The sequence below is a fragment of the Cryptomeria japonica genome, chromosome 9, assembly GCF_030272615.1.
Source record: "Cryptomeria japonica chromosome 9, Sugi_1.0, whole genome shotgun sequence".
Classification (NCBI taxonomy): domain Eukaryota; kingdom Viridiplantae; phylum Streptophyta; class Pinopsida; order Cupressales; family Cupressaceae; genus Cryptomeria; species Cryptomeria japonica.
This window is the reverse complement of record NC_081413.1, coordinates 586,619,456-586,630,834: the sequence shown is the minus strand read 5'-3', so window position 1 is coordinate 586,630,834 and position 11,379 is coordinate 586,619,456. Positions and strand designations below refer to the sequence as shown.

Genomic DNA, 11,379 nt, shown 5'->3' with positions numbered 1-11,379 from the left:
TTCTAGTAAACTTTGAATGAAATGGAAATACTAAGAAATTGTTTATTAAAAAACTAGTAAGCAAAACTAATGAGAATAATGTGGAAACTAGTTGGAGACTAGGAAGGAAGGTTGGAAACTTATTGATACTTAATCATGAAACCCAAGAGTTGGAAGAATCTAGGAAAGAGTTTGAAGAAACTAGAAGAATGGAACCCTAAACCTAATATGTAAAATTAGGACCAGAGTTACTTAATAACTGGTGCAGGAGCACCTAGCACAAAGGTACACCAGGAGGTTAAAGATCATGCCATGAGTCATTTCACTCATATTTGAGTTTATATGGTCATTTCAATGTATTTGAGTCCATTGAGTCAAAATGTAAAGGGCTATGAGCCATAATTGTAACAATTTGTAAAAGTTGCTCAAGTTGTCCTAATGGGTCCTAGTTGGGTCAAGAAGGTAAAAAATATGTAAAATACCCCAAGGAAGGGTAAAATGGATGTAGTATGTTATGTTTAGTATATTTTTGAATATTTAGAGGGTCCATGTAAATTTTGGAGTCATTCTTGCAAAAAAACTGTAAAAGTTGCACAAACAACATTGCAAAAATGCAACAAAAATGATGAAGAGTTGGTTCCCATTGGTCTTGGAGGTAGTTAGGAAGGTATGAATGGTCAAGAGGATTTAAATACCATTGTATTATCAATCCAAGTCGAGATTTGAGGAAGGAGAACATTTTGGTATATTTTGGTGCACTCAATTCTTGTTATTTTGATTCGTTTTAACTATTTCTGAGTTGTTTCCAGGCCTTGTGTGACCTGTGCAGCCTAGAAACAATGTATCAATAGTATTATTAGATAGGGGAATGAATAATCCTTCCTTTGGTTTTGGTTTGGAACATTTTCATTGTGAAATGAATGAGATATGAGGATTTTACTAAAAACTGCCTGGAAACCCTCATTAACACTGTTAGTCACAAGGATTTGTTGATATCTCACAATGTAACTATCCAAAAATTGTAATATTCTAGATTTTAGCAGTGGATTGAATTTAATTCAATATGGTTTTGATTTGGTATTGAATGGTTTGGCATTGTGTGAGATATTTGACGCCCTAGGCGGACTGGGCATGCACATTTCTTGTTTTTCTATAACAGTCAAAACAGTCTCGGTGCAGAGGGAATTAATCTCTAACAAACCGTTGGATCTTTATAATTTTTCGGTATGTTTTAGAAATACTAGTTATATATGTCCCCACTGGAGCAATTCCAACAATGTTGTCTGGGTTAAAAGATATGAATAACAGAATCCGAAATATCAAAACAGGGACAATCAAGTTTGTCATTTTCATTACCAGTCCAAATCATTTTGCAAGTTGGGGATAAGGTGTTTGTGGATGATAAATGGGATGTAAGAGGCCATTTTTTATCAGGAATAATTCTTGAATGCAAATTTAATTTCTCATACATTAAAATGTTGATTGGTTGGTTGTTGGGATAATATGTTAAGGATGTTGATAATGCCTCTAACTGATTGAAGAATTGTGTTGGTATATTGGGCTTCATGGATGGTTTGGAGTCCTTGCTTGGAATTTCATGATGCTCTGCATCAATAACACTTAATTCATTTTCAAATGGTATTTACATTGTAGAATTGTAGTCATGGGATGTGCTTACTAATTTGACCTTCCCATGAAATCAATTTGATTGGTATGTGTTGGGAATCACGAGTACTTTCTATAAAAATGCACTTGATTTAGTGTTTTGTGCCAATTAAAGTGTCAAACTTGATGTCATGATCGAAAGTTCATTGTTGAATTTTCCTAGGGACTAATTATAAGTTATTTGTCTATTTTGATTTTTATGTTCATAAGATATATGTGCATTATAATATACATGTAAATTTATCTTTCCTATTTTCAATTTATTAGAAGTCATGTGAATTTGTGTTGACCAAAGCCTAGAGGAAAGTTAGGGAAAGGGACTTGGATAGTCATTTTTGGAAAATATTGTGCTTGTTCAAATATTTGGGTATGGTTGACTTCTATATGGCTTGGAATTGAACCCATGCGGCTTGGGATTGAGTTGGATAATTCTTTAGTGGCTTAGGATTGAACCTTGACCCTCAAAGGCGTGAAACTATTTATTTTGAATTTTGAAAGCCTAATTTTATTATTATTATTATTATGCTTATCATAAACAATGAGTACTTCACTTAGTGAAAATAATTAGAAAACTAGATGCAATGTATGCTTAGATATTATCGACCTTTCAATCATGTTAGATTTGAGTTATATTGATTATTTATAGGATATTAACAATTTTCTAGTTTTGGGGTGTATGCAAGTACTTTGGTAGTGGATAATTTATATTCAAGTACTAAATACAACACCTGTCTTGTGATCACCAGGCCATGTTCCTTAGATATATAGCCATAGATAGTCATTTTACTATATACACATTCTATTAGATGAACTCATCAAGGGTATGATCTAGAGGGAATAAGATGTATACTTATTAAAAATGTGTATCTAACACCATGTGCTCAGAGATGTTTGATTGATGTGTCCTATTCCTTGAGTTCATAAAAGGTTTATTCCATATTTTCGATAAGAAGGTAGAGTTTCTGTTCAAAAGGATTGGGTTCCATGAGAGGTTTATCACATTGTTCTACTTATTAAAGTAGGATTTTTATCCAAAATGATAGGGTTTTATTGAAGGTTTATTCCATGGTTTCTCTTGAGAGGTAGATCGTAAATGAAAGTTTGGAGTTCTATTTGAAAGGGGTAGAGGTTCTTTGTACAAACAATTAGTTGGTAGTATTCATTACACCTAGTTGGTGTGGTTTTTATTGGGATATCTATTTATGTATTTTTGGGTTGTAAGTGTGTCAATTTGACAACTTATTGATGGATGAGTCCTAGTGTGTCGTTGTGTATCTTTACTAATGGTTGGAAGTAAGATATAATATATTGATATATAAAATATAGACTATATATTTAAACACTTCGATGGTTGTGGAGGATTAGGTTTTCTTCAATGGTTAATTCATATTGCCCCCCAACATAGTTTGTGCTTTGAGGAAGTGGAAATACCATGTACAATGAGGAAGTGGAAATATCATGTACAATGATACTAGATTGTACACTCTTGGTTGTACTTTATACATGGGAAGCGATTTGGTTATTGTCAAGATTATATCATGACTACAATTGGCTTGTTGCCATTATTATTGTATACACATACACATATGTATATATGTATGTATGTATATACATACATACATGTGTGTGTGTGTGTGTACATCTAAATTTGATTAATTTAATTAATTGAATTTAGCTATCTTAAGTTCTCTTAAATTAAATAATTATGCATTATTTATTTAATTAGTTACTGTTCCCTCCTTCTAGGTAATTAATTTTGTTAATTATGCTATAGTCCTCCTTTAATTAAATATTTGACAATCATAAATGAATTAATTAATTAAATTTGATCCCTTCTTTTATTAAATAAATCAAATGTAGAGTTTGATTATTTAATCCATGTTGATTTTTTTCCTCTTGAATTTTCTCATAGAATTAATTAAATTAATTAATTCTATTTCCCCACACGCCTCCTAATTTTAATCCTTATCTAACTCTTCCTCTAACTTAACCTATTAACTAACCTTGGGTTTTAGTCATTAATTTATTTCTTCCCACTACTTTCCCACCCCATATGTGTATTCCTAAATATCCTAATATTTGGAAATGAATCCTTTTATTCTTTCCAACCTCCTTTCCACTTCATATGTGTGTATTTCTAAATATCCTAATATTTTGAAATATCTTAATATTTGGAAATGAATCCTTTTATTCTTTCCAACCTCCTTTCCACTCCATATGTGTGTATTCCTAAATATCCTAAGTCATGAAAATATCACGGAACAAATTATTTAAATTAATTCTATTTCCTCACATGTCTCCTAACTTTAACCCTCATCTAATTCTTCCTCTAACTTAACTCGTTAATTAACCTTGGGTTTTATTCATCCTTTCATTATTTTTCCAACTTCTTTCCCACTCCATATGTATGCACTTTCCCAAAATATCTCAAATTTCTTAAAATTTGGGGAAGTTTCCTAAAATTTGGGAAAATATCCCAAATTTCTTCAAACATCGGAATATCATGGTTTTGTAATCTCTTTTGGAATAGAACCTTCCAATTTGGGTATCTCATTCCCAAATGGACATGTGTCCTCAAGGACACATGCCATTCCTTTGACATGTGTTATTCTCATGCCTCCATTTCTCATTCAAGCTTATTTAAACCTCCCATTTTCCTTCACAATCCTTCCACTTTCACATTCTCATACCGTTTTAATGTCAGTTTAGCTATCCACTTTTTCATTCTCATACCGTTATAATGCCATTTTAGCTATCCACTTTCATTTTCATACTCTCATAATGCAGAAATGCTCACTCATCTTTTTGCATAATCACATCCATTTATCATAGCAGTTTGTATCACATCTTGCTTAATTTTCATCTTTGCATTCACTATCATGGAACACAATTGAGTATCTACCATATAGCAAGCACACATCAAATCAAGGGACAATCAAATCGAAGGAGGAATATGGAGTTTGCATTTTAATTACTTCTTATCTCGTTTATCTACTTTTGTTTCTTCTTCAACGTCCTATTCTTGAGTGTGGTTGAAATGTGTCTGTTAATTGTTTAGTTTATCTTCTCAATAGCTTGCATTCACATCTCTCTCTCTCTCTCTCTCTCTCTCTCTCTCTCTCTACACACACACACACATTAAATTTGGATGTACTTATTTTATATAAAATGTCATTGATTATATATGTGTTAACATCGTTGTATGTATAAAGAGCTTGATGCAATGAACAAACCTTTTCTACTAAATATGATGTTAAAGAAAAACAAAGTAAATGTTGTTGTAGATCATGGTTCATAGTGTAATTTAATGTATACTAATATTGTAAGAAAACTTGAGTTGAAAACACTATGATCATCCTCACCCATATCCATTTAGTTGATGAAAAAGAATGTGAAGCTATGAGTAAATTAAGGTGCATATTTTGGCTTGATATAAGATCATAATACGTCGATGAGGTAATTCCCCATGATGCTTTCGATATAGTGCTTGATATTCTTTGCTTGCCAGAAATGTAATTTTTATGAGGACTAACATATAGATTGGTCAAGGATGGGGTCAAATACACCATAAAGGGATACCGGAACATATTAAAACTTGCAATGTGTTGTCAATTCTTCAATAAGTGTTCTATGAACCCAAGGGTTTATCACCAAGAAGAGAAGTGGATCATGAGATACAATTGTTACGTAAATCTCCTCTACCATCGAATCATTTTAACTTAGATGTGCTATGTACTATGAGGTAAACAAAATATTCAAGGTGCCAACCTCACCACAAGTGTAAGAACATGAGATTGGCACCTCAAGTTGTTTGGATATATCTCAATACACATCATGTCCAAATTAAACTTGATCTCTAATAATATAATAAAACTTTTGATATTTACTTCTACATATATATTTCTTATAGTACATTTCAAACTAAAAGCAACACAAAAAATATATAATTGACAAAGGTTATTGAAACCATTTTTCTTTTTAATATGTGTCCTACAATGGACCCCTAAAACCTAATTACAAATCTCTTAACCATTACTAGGAATTTATGATATTAATAAATACTACTAAATATCTAATATCTGAAAATGCCTATCTACCAAAAAAGCTTTCATATTTATGAAAGCCACCAATGTTCACCCTATATTTATTATATCATATGCCTAGGTTGCAAATCAAATTAAATTTATTATAAGTCTTGTGATATTTCACTCCTCTCTTCTAAAGACTTCAAATAAATAGATCAAACACCAGCCTTCAACAGTTAACCTGAGCAAGAGATGGTATAGATCGATGCGGAAATGCCCTTGCTGTTCCAAGACCATATGTAACGCCCTGTTAGGAGGCCTAGAGGACTTAAAGCAAAATAATCATCAATAAAATGCAAATATATATATATATATATATATATATATATATATATATATATATATATATATATTAAAAGAAGATCCATTTAAACACATTCAGATACAAGATGCAACAAGACGATGAAATGATGTACAATACACATTGGCAAAGTCCTCAAGGCCCCACAATGATGAAACTCAAGGTTGAACATCATCCAACGAACCCAACGAGGAACTGCTATACAATTAACAACATTGTTCATTTACATAGGTACAAGATACATTTTACATTGCTTGAGAATATACATATGAACATCAAGTACATTACAATGGACCCATAAAGATACAATCTCCAAGAGTCCCAAGGTGGGATGAATACATGAATTTGGTACATAAAAAAGTCTTCAATCTTCTCACGAGCCTCTTCGTACATGAACCAAGACGGGCCAAAACCCAATGGGTGTGAATACCACTCCACCCAACCATGTAGTACCATAAGGTCCACCCCCCATGCTAGGAGGTATCAGCCAGACCCATAAGGCGGAAGCAATCAGAAAGAGAACCAACAAGACACACAAGAGAAACTCTCAAGACTTAACCACAAGAGACTCACAAGGCTTAAAATAAAACAACCATCTTCCAAAGGCTCAAGAAATCCACAGGAGAATAAAAGATGCAAGTTACCACTAGGTAGCAATAGAGAAGAGTGTCATCACTAGGTTGTCATGAGTTACCATGGTAGGTCTTCACTAGGTCTTGACCCCCATCTTGGGTTGCCCTGGTGACCTCTCCCAACCCCTAGCCCCCATACAAACACTAGTGAACCACACCAACCTTTCGAAAGGACAAGATTGGTGGAAGCTATTCTAGGCCCTTCTCTACTTACCTCAGCCCTAAACAAGCACCTGAGCATAAGATAGGCAACAAAAATTACTCTTTATTAATGTGAGTTAACTACCCATCCCAATTCATTATATTATGTTTTCACTTGATTACCAAACCTCTCATTGAGTTACTCTAGCGATCACTTTGGGTCCCGAACCCCAATGAAAACCACTCCCCCAAGATTGCACCTAGAAATCCAAGCAATACCAAAGGTCAAACCGGAAGTCACAGGATGGTAAGACACCAAAATACCATAGCAAGGCTCGACTCTCTTGCTAGAGTAAGATAACATACAAGGAGTATCCCAAGCAGGCTAGGAAACACCATCTAGCTTCAAAATCATTCAAGGCTTGAACTCTTAACATCAAAAGAGAAGCATGACTATACAATAAAGAATCCAAAAACTCCCTTCCTAAGCCTTTGGAATTCAAATACATAAAACTACACATCTGAGTATCCCCACAATGAAAGACAAGATCCAAAAGTGAGTATCCCCACAATGAAAGACAAGATCCAAAAGTCAAAACAAGGACTCATGATGCCAAAAACAAGGGAGTTCATTCAAATCTACCAAAGAGTCCATAATAACACATAAACCACTAAAGAAATCAACCATAGTCAAACTAAGTTAAACGGAGTTTGACCGAGGGAGGGGCATTACACCATAAATGATACGATTTCAACTTGGACAAATATTAATCAGCTTAAATGGTAGTTTGATATGCACAAGATAACATAATTATTTTAGGCAAAATAAAAACATACTAAATGAATAATGTTAGAGTTAAGAACCTTTCAGAGATACTGTCCTCATCAAATCCAACCACTGACTTGAATGTAAATCGTTCTAATACTTCTTTCTAGCTGAGCAACTTTCCTTTTCCTTCAACATGCCTCTGTTTTTCTGCATTTCCTATTCTTATTCCCCATTCTCCAGCTTCTACTCCAGAGCTCTACAAACTTCCTGCAAACAAGTTCAATGTTGTGACTCCTCCATGGCATCATAAACAAGGGCTTTAAAAAAAAACCTTTTAGTTTATCTAAAAAGTGATGTATAATATATAATATCGTTTCATCCGAATCCAAAGCATGATCTAGCATACCAAAAATGCATAAACAACTTTCCTTCAGGAAATGAACATGTAAACTGATTCCTTCCTGACATTACAAGTCTGATAGAATGCACTTTCTTACAGTACAAGCCAGTGTATGAAGCTTGCCTTATTAATTTTCCACAAGAACATCACCTGTGTTTAAAATAATGGAATGGTTATCATCTCTCACAAAATTTCTCTTGCAACAACCTTAGATGTTCTTGACAGTTCTAAAACATGTTCTACAGGACGTGTTTAACATCCAAATGCAATTGCTACCTTCTCACTATGGTCCCAGAGGAGTATATTCTTCTCCTCCACATCATTCAGCACAAATCTTCTATCTTGAATTTACGTTGATGCCTTATCTCATGACTATTTTTCCAACTTCAGATGCATCTTCCGTTTCGTAGGTCTAACCTGTCTTCTACACAAAAAGCATGTACCATTTTGTGGACTTCAATCCAACTACATCCGGGCAACTTTCTAATTCCTCTCTCTTTCATCAATTTCCTTACCTTATGAACATCACGCCACCTGCCTGCTTCTGCATAAATGTTGGACCAAAGAACATAAGGAGCAGCATTTTTAGGATCTAACTCAAATAGAAGTGTTGCTACATACTCTCCTAGCTCTATATTCTTATGTGATCTACAAGCGCCAAGCAAACACATCCACACATCCACATCGTTTTGTAATGGTATTTTGATGATAAAGTTTAAGGCTTGCTCAAGATAGCCAGCACGGCCAAGGAGATCAACCATACATACATAATGATCCATTGTAGGCATTATACAATAAGAATCACTCATGCAATTGAAGTACTTACAGGCGCTGTCCACTAGACCTGCATGACTACATGCAAATAATATACAAAGAAAGGTTACATGGTTCGGGTCAGTTCCAGAGTGCTTCATTAGTTCAAAGAGTTCGAGGGAATCCTTGCTATATCCATGCATTGCACATCCTGCAATCATTGCTGTCCATGAAATAACACTTTTTTGAGGCATTTTGTCAAACAACACACGTGCCTTCCGTACACTTGCACATTTGGCATACATGTCTATCAGGGAATTCATGATTGCATCTTCAAAAAACCCATTTTTTATTATTTTTTGATGGATTACCATACCTTGCTCTAAAGCTCCAATTTTTGCGAAAGCTGGGAGGACACTGGCATAGGTTACCGAATCTGGCTTTAAACCTGCCAATTGTATTTGCTTGAAAATATCCAAGGCTTTGTCGACAAGCCCATTTTGTGCATATCCTACAATTATTGCATTCCATGAAGCCACATCTCGACTTGACATATTGTCAAACAATTCGTGTGCCTTCTGTATGCTGCCACATTTTGCATAGATATCTATCAGGGCAGTCACAACGACAACATCCGACAAAAATCCAGTTTTGATAACTTTTTGGTGGATTTGCATACCTTGCACTAAAACTCCAAGTTTTGTACAAGCTGTAAGGATGCTTGCAAAGGTTGACGAATCTGACTTTATACTTGCCAATTGCATTCGTCTAAAAAACTCCAAGGATTTGTTAAAGAGTCTATTTTGTGCATGTGCTACAATTATTTCATTCCATGAGGCCAGATCTCGTTGATGCATCTTGTCGAACAATTGAGTTACTTTCTGTATGCTTCCACATTTTGCATACATGTCTAGCAGGGCATTTGCGACTATAACTGTCGACAAAAATCCGCATTTGATTATTTTTTGATGGATTTCCATACCCTGTTCCAAAGCTTCTGCTTGTGCACATGCTGGGAGGAAGCTAGCAAATATTGTTGAGTTTGGCTTTACACCAGCCACTTGTACCTGCCTATAAATACCCAAAGCTTCATCAACAAGCCCATTATGTGTATATCCTCCAATCATTACATTCCATGAGGTTGCATCTCGTTGAGGCATTTCATCAAACAATCCTTGTGCCTTCTGTATGCTTCCACATTTTGCATACATATCTACAAGGGCCGTGACTGCAACAACATTTGACAAAAGTCCATTTTCGATTAATTTTTGATGGATTTCCCTACCCTGATCCAAAGCTTCCATCCTAGCACACACTGAGACTATACTGGCAAAGGTTGCCGAGTTTGGCTTTATCCCTCCCGATTGCATTTGCCTGAATATTCCCAGGGCTTGTTTAGCTAGCCCGATTTGTGTAAATCCAGAAATAATTGCAATAAATGAAACAGCGTCTCGTTTAGGCATTTTGTCAAACAGTTCAAGTGCCCTCTGCATCCTTCCACATTTTGCATACATGTCTATCAGGGTATTCATCACAATCACGTCAAATTGAAATCCACATCTGATGATTCTTCCATGTATCTGCAAACCATGTTTAAGAGACGATGCGTTGGTGCATACAGGGAGCAGAGTGGAGAAGGTGAAATGATCCGGTTGAACCAAAGTTCGTTGCATTTGGTTAAACAGTGTGAATGCTTCCCAAGGAATTCCATTTCTTTGGTAACCTGCAATTATCATATTCCATGTGAACACATCTCGTTCATTCATGTGATTGAAAACTTGGCGAGCATCCACCAAACTTCCGCACTTGTCATACATGTTAATAAGTCTGTTTTGCCAAAATGTGTTTGTGGCAAACGTATATCCTCTGTCATTGATTTGAGAGTGGATTTGCTGACCCTCTGTAAATGTTTTGTGGGCAGAGAAAGCAGGTAATATATGAAGATATGTAGACGAATATACAGAAGTGTTATGGATAGTAAGCAAAATGTGTTGAGCCTGCTTCAAGCGACCTTCTCTACAGAATGCTCTGAGATTTTGAGTGAGATGGGGGATCGATGGCATCGTATCTTGTTATCTCGTGAAGCTCTCGGGTAGAATATTTCCATAGCAGTTCTTCATCTAGAACCCAACTTGCGGTCACTTTCCATTTAGGGAAATTATTGAGAGTAGTTGAGCATGTTTCAATAGTAGTTATAGCATTTGTTGACTTAATTTTTAATATTTTTGATAATGTTGTATTAGTATTTGTGACTTTCAAGTTATTAGTGTTGGTTAGTTATAATTGAATGAAATGTATTTTTTAGATTTAAAAGGTAACAAATCATGTGATGTCACATCACACAACAATAAAATGTGACTCAGTGTATACATATTAGTCTATTTTTTTAGGTCTCTTTGGACATCTCGACAAAAAACATGTTGATGTGATATCATATTTGATGATGTGGCCTTGAAACCTTAGTTATAATCAAGGGACTTGTCAAGTAAGTCGCTCTAAAAAAATAGGAGTGATTTGAATTTTCCACATAAGATTTTGAGAAGCGTGGAGTTAGGTTGCTCAATTACTGGGTCCTTCCAAGAAAGAAAGAATAGCAACAATAAGAGTAAGCCAAACAATTAATTGTTAAATCTTAATTTGAGCTCTCAAACTAT

General features: G+C 34.8%; 1 protein-coding gene across 3 annotated transcripts; it reads right to left on the bottom strand.

Annotated features, from left to right (window-relative positions):
* Window positions 1-6,236: 6,236 nt before the first annotated feature.
* On the bottom strand, window positions 6,237-10,866 carry LOC131052116 (pentatricopeptide repeat-containing protein At3g53360, mitochondrial). Of its 3 annotated transcripts, none has more exons than XR_009107284.2 (2): window positions 7,979-10,866; window positions 6,237-7,839 (listed from the first exon to the last, which is right to left on the bottom strand). XR_009107284.2 is itself a non-coding variant. In XM_057986713.2 (2 exons), exons 1-2 carry the CDS (start codon window positions 10,786-10,788, stop codon window positions 7,829-7,831), a joined length of 1,698 nt encoding a protein of 565 aa, XP_057842696.1. In that variant the 5' UTR covers window positions 10,789-10,866; the 3' UTR covers window positions 6,237-7,828. The 3 variants fall into 3 exon arrangements, 1 of the variants encoding a protein (XP_057842696.1); XR_009107285.2 differs by having other exon boundaries at window positions 6,237-7,835; window positions 7,997-10,866; XM_057986713.2 differs by having other exon boundaries at window positions 9,102-10,866.
* Window positions 10,867-11,379: the final 513 nt, after the last annotated feature.